The following is a 13,848-nucleotide window of genomic DNA, read 5'->3' on the forward strand; positions in this document are numbered from 1 at the left end:
CGTCTAGGGGACCAGGGTTCAGGGTTCAGGCCACGAGGAGGGGCACGTCCGCGTCTGTAGGGAGAGTCAGAACGACACAGTCAGTTAGTCTCAGCAAGCCCAGCTGTCCCCCAGAGTGAGGCCGCGAGGGCTACACAGGCCCGGCAGCCACTCGGGTTAAGTGACGGCAGGTGTGGCGCGTTACTGCCGTGTCGCCGGCGACCCGATTGGACCGCTGAATCGGAGGCCTCGCGGCGCTGGCCAGGTTTGAGAGGGGGGCGGCGGCGCTGAAAACCCGGCCTTGTCCCGCCGGCGCTGTCCGCGGCACTGCAGGTTGGGCCGGTGTGAGAGTGAGAGTCAGCGGCCATAGGGGGGTGGGGCTCCAGGGCCCTGCTCCACTGTTATACTATATATATATCACAATTAGATGACTATATAAATCATCCTTTAATGACCTGTGCAATCAAAATTTAGTTGAACCAGGTTTGTCTAATAGAGATGAATGCCTCTTCTGCAAGAGAGACCTGCCAAGATAAACAGCAGTGAGGTTTCCGCAGCATTTGAAGCAGTTTCACAGCACAATCCGTAAAGACAATGCGAACACTAAAATTTAAAAAACGAAAAGTCAGAAACTACATTAACCTCTTGTCATGAGATTCTGAATGAGTTTTTAATCCCACAAGTTCTTACGCCGCCCACTGCTGGAGGATCCGGTATTGGTTTTTGAAGACTTCTTTACTTCCTGGAGTCATCAACAAAGCAATTTGCATAAATTACATTTCTCACCAATCAGCAGTGATGGAAAACAAGCTCACTGAATGAATATGTTAATATGCCCGCTTGTCATTTTACCAGGACTAACTACACCATTGGGACCATTGGGGTATAATGGCTTGGTGTATAAGCAGCTGCATGGACATTTTGATAGCAATATAAAGGTAAACAATAGCTGTGCAGGGAGGAATGCATTGTTGCTCAAATGGGATAGTTAGTTAATAGCACACCGTGTCTATATTGGGGTACAGTTAATAATGTCACTAAGGTTCATAATGGCAAGCTATTTAGCCTGTCACTGGGGGACTTATATTAGGTTACACGTGTATCGCTCTGATCCTGTCCCTGATTGGGTTTGTATCATTGATGTAAATGTCGGTGCCAATCTACACATAGTTCTTCATGTGCTGATTGGTAATTATCCAAACACTAGTTTGAGTCCATTTAGTGTGCTGCCTAAAGGGAACTTGTAAATATTTGTTGCGGAAGGTGACTTGCAGTGAACAGAACTGAGTTGTAAACCAAGCTGCGTTGGCTCTGTCTGCCACTTCCTGAGGCGTCGGTGTATTCGCTCCGCGTTCAGAGTCGTGCGTAGAGCGGATCCGCCTCGCAGTCTTTCCTCCATCTGTCCCTTAATTTCTAATCAACGCGGAGAGATTATTACTTCATCATTAGGCCAGGCTGTGAGTACGCGGTGTCGTTTTCGACGGGAGAACGGCAACGCCGCCGCCCATGCTTCACGCTAATTTAGATACGTGCAGATACGCCTCGCTCCCCGCCCTTATCTCTCCGCTGGTGATCGGCGAAACGGAAGACACGGCAGACGCTCTCTAATGCCCTCGGAACGTGTCATTAATAAACATCCGGTCATTAGGCGACGGTGATGTTCTCGATGCTGGTGCGACTACGAGAGTCAGCAGGTCGCGGTACCATACACGCACATTGGGAAGAGAAGACTGGGTGTGCGAAGGACCAGGAGTGACTGTGGAACGCCCATGTTCCGTATTTGGAATTTAAATAAAATACCCATGATTCATAACTGGGGCCATCTGCTTTATGCCACTCACTCCCATTCCTCCCTTACTCAAATGCAAGTGGATGTGTGTGCATGTTCCATTGAGCATAGCTCAGACCATGCCATTTTTACTGGAGAGCCTCTCTGCAAAGGGCAGTTTGATAGTCTGGATCTCTGGATCTGTGGGCTAAATTGCCAACAATATTTGTTGGGTGTAATTGATTTAACCCCCCCCCCCCCCCCCTTAATTTATTTTCCCCTCCCCTTCTCCTTCTATTTTATGTTTTCAGTAAAAAAACAAAAGAACAGAGGCATTTTGGCATCAACAATACGAATGTTAGCTAATGCTAGCTAATGTTCGCAAAAAAAAAGGAATGAATTCAAACCCTGTTTGCTAATCCCAAACAGTCCGGTATAGTGGAAAATATCTTCTCCGGGTGTGATGTGTCGTTTGTTTTGGCTCCTTGTCAATGGTGGAAATGTCCCACAGTCTGTAAGAGCCGGCGTATTGACTAAGGTGTGCTCTGTGTATGTGACAGTCTCTACACCAGGACTGTAAGGGTTATTATGACATTCATTATCCTGGCCACTGTGGACCTTGTCTCTGGTGGGAAAGTCTTCATTCTTTGTTCTTTGCCTTTGTTACGTTTCTTGGAGTGACCCCTGTGGCCTTTCTGTTGCTTTTTCCGTCTTTTCCGAGCGTGGGGGCAGAGAGGTTCACCCAGGTGGAGACTGTTAGATTTTCAGGAGAGGAGGGGGAGGGCATAGAGTTCTGCATGGGGCTAGAAATGAGGACTGAGCTCGCCCATGCCCAAAGTCATTACGGCCCGACCCGAGCCACCTCGACAAGCTGTAGCCAGATTTTAAGCCTGAAACCGATAAAGCCTGATCGCTGAAATAACAAGCCAACAACACCACACTGCACAGTAGACAACAATGCAGTGTTTCCAGCAAGAAAGCTGCAGGTAAAGGTTCTTTTTATCGCATGCCTTTGTGATGGCACAAAGAAAAGCTTTTGGTTTTTGTAGTGCACCGTTATGCTCAATTAGAAAATGACAACAGCCATATTTGAGGTTTCAGGTGTTTTTTAAGACACATTTTTCCTTCTTTTAAACGTGATGTTAATACGGTTATCACTGGCATCTCTGCAGCAAAAATCACAGGAGCGACCTTCTTGTTTTTGTGTTTGCATAAAGTATGTTTGTAACCTAATAGCATTATTTATGTCTTAGTGCTCCTCATGATCAGATCCAGATAGCCAGCTAGCTGTAGTGCAGTTTGCAAGTACGTTTGTCACTCCTGTGCTGTCTACTACGGCCTTTAATTTGCCATACCATAATGGTACCCCACATAAACTGGAAGCTTTGAGCCATTGCTGTCAATCATTAACCGCTGGCGGAAGTGTTGCTATGCTTCTATTTGTTGCTATGCTTCTATTTGTAAATTGTATTTGTATTTTGCAGTACATACAGGAGAGGTCTGTAGGCAAGCGACCAATCTGACCCGACGGCAGGGAGCTAAAAATAGGCCCGATACTCGACAAAATAACAGCTGACCTTTGACCCCTTGGGTCTCGGGCCAGGATGCAGACCTCTACCTGGGCAAAGGGGAGCTGGAGCCGTCAGAGTTGCCTCATGCTTCAGAACACTCTAAGAAATAAATCTAATATTGGTTCTTGAAAGGAGTTAAAAAGTCATTTTCCTTTTATAATTCTTCTCAAATATGTGTGACGCTTGTTCTTGACTTTTAAAAACGATCCATCAATTATCCCCAGAAAATCACTCTCTTTCTCTTGGTGTTGTCCATCTTAATTAAATCAATGTCATTGGCAAACAATAAAGCCTTCCATTTAAAATTGTTCTCCAGTAAAGGTTACAAGGGAGCATAATTAGATGTGAACGATCTCCTTGTTCAATGCACATCAAAAGGGGTGTTTGAACATGATTTTAGTCTGCTTTGTTCACAGACATAAAGCCTCTTTCATTATTTGAAACATAATTGCTTACTGCAGTTCTTCGGACTGAGTTCGGTGCCGGATTTAAACCAGTTGAGACAGCTGTCATAACTGAACACTGTGGTGAAGAAATATTTACAGAACCTGGAATTCCTTCTTTGGTCAGATAGTGTTTTTTTGGGTTTTCAAGCTGCATGTCACCTGAGCTTCTGAATTAACATTCTAATATGGTGGAAATACCTTTATATCTTAATATGGTGACAATGAATCGCATAAACAAAGATGTGTTTGTGTTCTCATTTGTGAAATAAATAAATATATGCATTTAAAAATGCATTATATGCTTTCGTGTCCCAGAACACTGCATGATGTATTGTGCATGCATTTGCAAAACTCGTGGCTGTATCAGACATAATTCATTTTTCCCTTTTCATTTCAAATGAGATATTGCATTTGGAGCTCACAGGAATTTCATGCTAGAACACATTAGTCTGTTTCAGCAAATTAAATCGTTTCAATTTATTTGACTCTATGTATAGCCATGTAATATGTATGAAAACTGCAAGAGACCAAGAACAAAACAGAAAAGACAAAAAATCGCATCACAATCATTTGAAATTGTAATCTGCGAAACGAGAATCAAATATGTACAATCAAATCTTCTTTTCATTTTCATATATTGTAGATATACATACAGTTTATGTGTGAATGTATTTATGTATGAATGTGTGTATGCGTGCATATGTGTGTGTGTGTGTGTGTGTGTGTGTGTATTCAATCCTCTATTGTTGTATACTACTCAATGCTCTTCTCACAAATGTATTCCTCAGCTTGCATGAGATTGGCAAGATGGGACGATAGGGAGTCTATCCACATTTATTCAAGCACAGCACTGTGACGCTGTTGACTGTGGCGCTTGCCTTTTCATCAGATGGTCGATGGTTCAAATCCCACAGTGTTAAAGCTTTTTTTTTGATCCAAAACAAAGTCACTGACGGTGAAGGTGAGCTGAACCAGACACCTGATTTTTCTGATCGCTCCTGGGGCAAATGCCTGAATGCTACGCTAACTGCTCTTAATCAAATGCATCCCTCTCAATCATTATTCATCCACAAACCAATTAATTTAAACCCCAGGGGTTAGAGACACCATTGCGAGAGCACAGAGCGTGACGTCCCCTCCGACTCCCCGGAAAATTGCCGACCCTCAGCGTGTTTTTTTGTTTTTTTTCTCACTCCGCTTAAGACCTGCTCTGGGACAAATGGACAGGCTTGTCATGTTTTACGATCGGATCTGACACGGACAAACGTCGCGCTTCCTGTCAGACGTGACGCAGTCATCTCGGCTCGGACCCCAAGAGAAAGTTCCGACGCCCAAGGCTAGGATAGCGGCGCTGGAGAAATTTTATTCACAGCATATTATTTTAGTGTAAATGTCGCTCTGTGGGGATTTCACCTCCATGGCTGAAAAAATGCTATTCTGTTCCTTTTTAAAAACAATTTTCCTTTCTTATCCTATTTGAAATTGCAAGTACTATAGGGCTGCCAGCAACTTTTTTTTTTAAAACAACACAGGAGACACAGAACTACAGAAAAGCCAGTGGCTATTTTACACATCCAGTAGAGTCCTGTTGTTGCAGACTGACAATCGTAGTTAATGACAAAGCTGAGGCTCAAATCCTGTGTCCATAGGGTCCAGCCTGCTCTCATGAAGAGTGCTTTTACTGACTGAACCGCTCTATAGGACCAGCCTGCACTTGTGGTGAGAGACTTTACTCACTTGAGAGTGTTTTTACTTGTTCCCAGAATTCCCGAAGAAGTGTCAGCATGTAGTTCCCTCACCGTCATCCCAACATATTGTCTTTGCTGAGAAGCACGTGTGCGTTCGTTACTGTCTTACACATTTCTCTCTGACGATCCGCACACTCTCCGGGGTAGTTCATGCAATTGCAATTCAGCATTGTGGCAACATTACTCATGTTTAACAGTGTAATTATCAGCAGCCTGCAGGCTCATTCTTGGAAAGGCAAAAACGTCAGACAGTGCTCTGGTCTGCCTCTGTAATCAAACCATAAATTAGATAACTATACTACTATGTTCATCACAATCAGCTATATTTACGGTGCATTTCTCTCCATTGGCTCCCTTCAACCTGTAAAGTAAAAGGCGCCTGCTTCCGACGACCGAGATCCTTGGGTCTTTGTGAAGCTGCACTTTCAGGGCTATTATATTTCCACGGGTTTTAATATGTAAATGTCTGGAGGTTAAATATTTTTACCTGTGGGGTAGGTGGAGAGGAGACAGGCCCATTCAAATTGGCCCACTTGTCTGCAAGTGGCAGGCCTTCCCAAATAGTGTCATCTCCAGGCCCCTTAAATGGCTGCGAAGCTGCCGAAGGGCCCCCACCAATAAAATCTGTAACATTTATCACTTCTATCCAATGCTGACTATAGGTGCAACTCATTTCACACATATATAAGACATGTTGCTCTTTACTATATGTACTATTTACAATATAGTCAATAACTACAGTGAGCACAATATTACAAATGTATATATTTATATTTTATTTATTTCAAAAAATGAAATGAGAATGGGAGGCGATCTTATAAAATAAATAAATAAAGAAGAGCACTCTACATGCACAACAACAGAACAAACTGATCCCAGCATGTCACTGCCTTTGGGGATTTGGAAGCTAATTGCTTCATCCTTCATGGTAATTATGCAAAATGTATTACGGATTTTACTGAATGGAACAGAGGTGTTCTCTCACAAAATATGGTGTGTTTTAGATTTCAGAACCTTAAAAATATATGTATAATGTACAGAACATTCATCTTCTTTGAGTAACCCCTCAGCTGATAAGCGTGAATACCTTTGAGATGCCTTCACATGGAGAAGACTCATTTCTCTTCGGGGTGGTTCGAATGTTTTTTGGGAGTTGAGAACTCTCATACCAATTTGGAATGTGTTATTTAACATGTCCTTGCTGCCTGCTTTGAGAATTCTGGAGGGCCTTTCAGGAGTCCACTGACTGATAGCAGCGTCCTAGCCACAGTGGGGGTGCTTTGGGCAGAACCGAGCGCTGCGCTCAGTGCTCCTGAAATCAATGACCTTTCCCCACGAAGGGTTCCCCCCCCGTCCCCCCGCGTCGGAGCCACGATTCCCCCGGGGCACATACCAAACACACCCTAACCTTTGAGAGAGAGAGCGATTACCCATACCCAGCACTGCTGCTAGCAGGGACAGGAGAGGCTCCGTGTGGAAGGCTGTAGTTTCCCAGCAAAGTCTTGAATAATTTCAGTGCTTTTTTAATACAGAAGTGAAGGAATGTTTCTCATAGTTAATGAGCAAGCAGTTGGGTCAGTAGACCACATAATTGTCCCCGTGTAATCATTTGGTGAATTTTATTTGAAATGTCACTGCGCTTGCTAAACAGTTAGGGGTCTGTGGTGGTGTGTTCATGTTTGAGGGTGTTTATGTGCTTTTAATATTAAAGAATGGGATCAGAAGAGTTCACAGAGTGGACTGACTGAACAACAAATACACATACAATATACAAATATGCATACAATATACACTATATAAAATATGAGCACTGGATTTTCTGTGTAAGCTGAAATCAGGTTTCCTTTCAGGTCATATATAGATACAGTAGTATCTGGTAAATGCTTTATTTCCTAAGTTAAGTGAAAATAACTGTCATACTTATATCATCATATTGATTAATTTCCCTTGATTTATTTCCCTAAGGCACAACGATTTTCTGACCCAAAAATAAGTCGAACAGATGAATTTCGGAAACTGTTTGCGAGACTTTCAATTGAGCTTTCGATTGACTGAAGCTATTGATATGACTGATCACTCTACACAGGGTGGAGAGCAACCCTGTCACCAGTGATGAAAATAGTGACCTTCATCATCTGTGCTCAGATTATTGTGTACCAGCGCGGATTTACAGTGTACATGTTCATGCGTGTGCACATCCTTACGATGACCGATAGGATTAATCCACTGAGCTGAAAATCCAGGTCCCAAAGTAGAGCGAACCAATCGCATTCCCGCGTTCACCCTCCGGGTGTTTGCGTCCGCCTCAGCAGCCGGCTCACATGGGATTCTGCTGCTTGTTACACGTGTGTGCGCGTGTCTGTCATGAATGGCAGGAATAGGTTAAAAATACACCAAAATAAAAAGTACCTCCAATATAAATAATGTAAACTATAAATCTATAAACTACATTCAATATTGTGGAGGCTTAGGCTGCTTTGCATACTGGCAAATGCATATTTTAAATGCGTGCATTTGGAATGCTGTCCATCTCTGACTATAGATTTCGGGAATGGGAATGCTGTTTCTGGTAGTGTCCTCCTATGCAAGATTTGGAAATTTTACACATGCCACAATTTTAGACACATGCCCACCTAGACCTGTCAATAGTTTGTCAATAGTGAGTTCAACCCGAATGACTGTGTGTAATGTTATATTTCTCATTTTGAAAATTGGGAGGTAGGAGGCATGGGAAATGATGTAACATGGGGAAACTGGAAAGGTGGGGAAGGTACTTTTGGCTCCTTCAAAAAATTGAATATGCCCTCCAACGCATCATGAAAATGTCTAATATGAGCCAAAGCATTTTAACATGTATCGAGGCCCACAGAATCAAAGTTTTTTTCTGCATGGAGAATTCCAAGGTGACCACTTTGATTATTTTCCATGCCACCTTGGCAAAAAATATGACTAGCATTGGCAATAAAAAAGCCTATTTAAAAACATTGCACAAAATGAAATACTATCATTTGAACATGCAATGGCAGTACCACACCATAGTGGTGCTACAGGGTAATCAGCACTAGCACACCGGGAGGACAAGGCGATGATGATGAAGAGGAAGCTACTGTTCAGCCCATTGGCAGTGTATAAATGGATGACGGGACGCTGCTATTTTCAATGGGCGAGATTGAAGACTGATCGTATCACTTCCTGATCGGCCTCTCATGCAATGTATCCTGGGAATGCACAAGATCGCACAGACGCCAAGTCTGCAGTTTGTGATATAAAAGATGTACTCCTGCGCTGTAGGCATTTTATCCTGAACATTTTGATGTATGAAGTTATTCCTCATATTCTCAAAATAACTCACTGTAATGTGTAGTGTGGATGATTGTTTCCCTCTGTCCATAGGACAAACCTCCATTGGAGTTTCAGGATTTTCAGGGAGCTTCTTCTTCAAACATACACTCTGTGGCAGGGGATTTCACCCTTTTCTTATCCATGGACCCCCACCAAGACAGAAAGGCATCCTGGGTGTCGCTATCAAAAGTTAAAAAGGGTTATATTTTTAAAATAAATATCCCTGGACCATTATGGCAGGGGCTCTTTAAAGTTAGTTGAAAACCCAGGCTCTCATACAGTAATTACAAGCCACAATAAGGCTTCTGGGTTTAGGCTGGCGGTTTGTATTTGCAAACCTTTTTTCACCAAAGTTAAAGTAAGTTTTCTGTTCTGCAGTTTAAGGAGAAATGATAATTCTGACCACAGCTGATGCCTCAGGTTACATTTATGGAATTGACTTAATGCTTACTACTGCTACAACCAAGCGAAATGCGTTATGATGCGAGTTATCAAAACTATATTGGGGAAAACATAATATTTTTTTTTAAATGTATTTATTTGTATGAATTTATTGTTTTATTTATATTATTTTTTATAATTAACTATTTAAAATGAAATATTAGAAATTCTTTACACTGTTTCAAGGGCAGTAGCAAACTGACACAACCGGTGGTATAAATTTTTACTACAAATATATAAAGGTTTTATGGAGCTACAGTAGAATAAAACATGATTAATACATTGTTAAATTATGTACTTTAAACAAACATTGATAAACTAATTAAAGGGAGACTATGCAATGTAATTCCCATATGTGCCCATAGACTAGGTATTCAAAATGTTATTGCAAAAAAGCAGATACTAAATAAATAGGGATGGGGTGAATCTAGCTCTTTTAAATGTCTGGTTTCTGAATCAGGTGAGTTTCACGTCACTCTGTTATCATGCTAATTGTTTCTGGGGTACAATTGCAAGACTGCCAAAATGGGGCCATTTGAATCTAAGGGGTAGTGGTGCAGTCAGGATGAGCATGGCAGGACAGCACTGTAGCGTGTCCTGAGTCATGCAACATGTGCTGTGAGACTCAATATTCTATAAAACCCTGAGAAATCCATTAGATTGGGACAATGTCTGTGGGTGGGTGGGGGGTACTTTCATGCATCACCGACGGCAGCGATGGCACGGCGAGTTGCCCGACCTTGTGGGACTCTGTTGCCATGGATCCCAGAACCTGTTAAAAGTCAGGTGTCCTCGGTTGCCCGTTGTGAGCAGGCGATTCACGGTTTTGTCCACTTTTGTAAGTCAATTTTTGTTATTTTCCATCACTGACAAAATTCACGGTCAGGTTGCTTTCCGGAGAAAGCAAGCTTCTGCGTTTGTGTGTGTGTGTGTGTGTGTGTCGAGGTCTCCTTTCAGTGAACAGATAACATCTTAGACACATACAGAGCTAAACAAGCGCAGAGACTTTTGAAGATAAACCTCAGAGCCTGGGAATTGGTTGCGATAACAGTCTCGGTAAAGGTCACGTTGTACTGCAACACAAGGGGTGGCCAGCAGCACCTTGATGCAGTCTCAGAGTCCGGGGGTTGCCTCTGCGGGTTGCCACAGTCTAGACAAAGCTGGGACTTGCTTACATGTGACCTCAGGTTTCAGAAAGGGTAAAGAAAACTTTTCCTTTCAGAAATAAATATGAGCTGAGTGACAGGAGAGGATCTCAGGCGCAGTAATTGGGGACTTTCGGACTTCTGAAATCTTTGATGGATAAAAAAACAACAACATCAAACCCTAGGTTGTTATTCCTGTCTTTTCTCTTTTTTTTCCCACAGATCGACCAAAACTCACCCCGGTCCGGTGGTCCATTTGAGCGACAGCCCGAAAGACGAGGGGAGGGTGAGTTGAGGCGGGGTCGAGGGGGGGGGGGGGGGGGGGGGGGGGGCGGCGAGCCCCACTCGTGGTGGCAGAGAGCTCTCCTTTGAACCGGTAATCGTCCCAAATCCCTTTTTCACGGCCAGCGAGCTTCCAAATCCGTGGTGAGGACCACTCACCGACGGCTAATTCCTTTTCACTCCATGCTGGGGCCTAATGCGGCAGGGTTATGTTAATATGGCCACTTCGCATTCAATCAGTCGCAACGAGGAGGCCGTCATACATTATACAATCGTTGTGAAGATAAGAGAATAACTTTTAAGGGACTCTTTTTGGCGTCATTCAAACGATTTCATTTGAAGTGCTAACGCCATCACATTAGACGTGATCGAGTACATAAAAGGACCGAGCTGCTTAATGGGGGAGCTTGATTTAAATGGGCACGCTCGTTAATCAGAGGAAAACTGTTAAAACGCAGGCTACTGCTCCTGAGACTTAAGGCTCAGTCAGTAAAGGCTCTCGGGCTGGGAGGGCCATCTTCTCTGAAGGAGCTCGCCGGACTGTGGGGAATTTCGCGCTGCGCGGCGCTCGGCAGAACGGAGACCGTGCCCTGTGCTCGCTGCAGGCGCGTGTAATGGGCTTCGTTTATGTCCACCTGTGTGAATGCCCGTCGCATCTGGGGGTGTGCAAATTACGGCAAATCTGCTTTTACAGGCACATTTGAGAGTGGCTTATAGTGGAATTTTTTTAGTTGTCATAGCAGATTGTGTGCGTGTGTGTGTGTGTGTGTGCAAGTTTCTATGTGTGTGTGTTTGTGTGTGTATGATTGTGTAAGTTTCTATGTGTGTGTATGAGTGTGTAGGTTCCTATGTGTGTTTGTGTGTGTGTGTGTGTGTGTGTGAGGGAGTGTGTGTGCATGTATGTATGAGTGTGTAGGTTTCTATGTGTGTGTGTGAGTGTGTAGGTTCCTATGTGTGTTTGTGTGTGTGTGGGTGTGTGTGTGTGTGTGCATGTATGTATGAGTGTGTAAGTTTCTATGTGTGCGTGTGTGTGTGTGTGTGCGCGCAGAAATGTGTGTCCCACAGTCCAGCGCACAGACAGGCAGAGGTGCTGTGACATGCTGTAATGTGACAGCCATCCTCATGTAACACTCCTGTGGGATGTTAACACGTCAGAGCCAAGAAAGATTCTCCACACCTGACAGCTCGTTTGTCAGATCAGCTCACCTGTTCACACGCTGATCCCCCTGTGATCTCCGCTTTTCCAGCATGTGTACAGGGAGCCGTTTAAATATATTTCACTGTGGTTCCGATTCGTCACGTCCCCACTACACACGCATACACACACAGACGCACAATCATACAAATACACAGAGAGACACGCACAGACATGCACCTACCCATATATACACATGCATGCAAAAACACACTGCGAAGACAGACAAACAATTGTAAAGAGTCACTGAGACATGCACAGACACACACATGAAAAATACCATAAAGAGACACACACATTTATACGGATACACAGACAGGCATACACACCCACCCACATACGCATGCATGCAAAAACACTCCCTAAACACAGACCCACTTACACATATGCGCACACACACACACACACACATTTCCTTTTTATGCTGTGAAGATATATTATGTGACAGTCGTGCCTCATAATGCTGTTAAATTCTGTAATCCATCTTCAATTTAAATTCTTGTTTTCCCCTAAATCTGCTGCTGCTGTATTTGGAAGCGCACAATAAAACATTACATGTGTTAATCACATTCATTCAAAATTGAACCTGGGCGGCTTTAGGATTTTTGCTGACTTACCCCAAGGGCTGCTTCCTTGCAGAGCCCAATCCACCACCCCCCCCCCCCCCCCCCCCCATCTCATATGAACATCTCTCCCAATCCTGCTCCTGAACAATAACAACCGCCCACCACCCCTGAACACTAATCCAGAGCAATTTACACCCAGGGATAAAACCCCCACTGGAAACAGATGGCACAATTCCAGTGCTATGCCGACAGCTATCCTCCCATAAATCCCTGTGATCACATATCTGAGAGATATGGAGAGCTTATCCCAGGAGGGGGCACTCTTTTACGGGTGATAAACCCTCACCTTGTCAGGTTAGCCTCTGGAGAAGCACAGCTCTCTCATTTCATCATTATTAGAATTCAATTTCCAGTTTATTTCCTATGGTTTTCTTTTGAAGGATATACGTTCGTGCATTACGCAACATGTGATTGTACAATATAAAGAATGATATTTGAGAAAAGAATGCTATCTTTTTTTGTTTTTCATCACTTATTCAGAAATGATTTCAGTAAAAAGTGACGCACTATTCCTTATCTTCATGTGTGATTTATATATTTACTGGCTGTCTGTTCATCATTCTTCCTACACAGCTGCTGATTGGCTTCGAGAGCGGCACGGTGGTGCAGTGGGATCTCCGGCTGAAGAAGGCCGATTTCAGAATCTACTACGATGAGGTGAGTTTGGAACTCTCGAACCTTTCACGTCCGGCAGAAGCCGATCCGATGATATGTCCTCCTACGGACGGTTCAGCGATAAGTGAGTGAGTTCTTGTGAGATGCAAGGTCGAGGCTGTGAGCTCAGTTTGGATGATCGCGAGAAGCGAATGTCAACTGATGGGTAGTAGTGCTGCAGCTTCCTATATGTTCTTATAGGAGCTCCTCCTGAAGCATTGGACGCGCTACTGTCTGTCAGAACCAGACTTGGTGCAATTGGATGCTTCTGAGGAGTCATGACCGGGTGTCATTCCCCATAGGTGGATCTCGAAACGAGATGACGAAAGAGAATCACAGTCATAGCCACAAGCTCTTGACCGATCCAATATTATGTATATAAATATAATGTATTGAAGCGTGACTGAGCGGCTCTATCTTGAACGCTAGCATGCTACTACACACAGTTTATGATCAAATGTGATTGTACGCATGTTTCGTGAATGAGGCCCATTACGTGGACATTCTTAATAACCAGGACAACTGTTATCTTTGTAATATCAATAAACAACATTTAAAGATTCTTCAGGTTTACAGCTCTCATGCTGTCTTTTTTTCCTTTTTTTTTTTTTTACCTCAATTGCCATTAGAATTACATGAGACTCAAGGGGT

General features: G+C 43.5%; 1 protein-coding gene across 8 annotated transcripts in view; it reads left to right on the forward strand.

Annotated features, from left to right (window-relative positions):
- LOC118223253 (syntaxin-binding protein 5-like) overlaps window positions 1-13,848 on the forward strand; it is a 177,751-nt gene that overhangs the window by 109,280 nt on the left and 54,623 nt on the right. For all 8 annotated transcript variants that reach the window (XM_035409524.1, XM_035409525.1, XM_035409522.1 and 5 more), the window contains exons 6-7: window positions 10,663-10,726; window positions 13,117-13,200. In XM_035409524.1, the coding sequence (XP_035265415.1) occupies window positions 10,663-10,726; window positions 13,117-13,200 (148 nt within the window). The remainder of the gene's footprint in view (window positions 1-10,662; window positions 10,727-13,116; window positions 13,201-13,848) is intronic.

The sequence above is a fragment of the Anguilla anguilla genome, chromosome 3 (assembly GCF_013347855.1).
Source record: "Anguilla anguilla isolate fAngAng1 chromosome 3, fAngAng1.pri, whole genome shotgun sequence".
Classification (NCBI taxonomy): domain Eukaryota; kingdom Metazoa; phylum Chordata; class Actinopteri; order Anguilliformes; family Anguillidae; genus Anguilla; species Anguilla anguilla.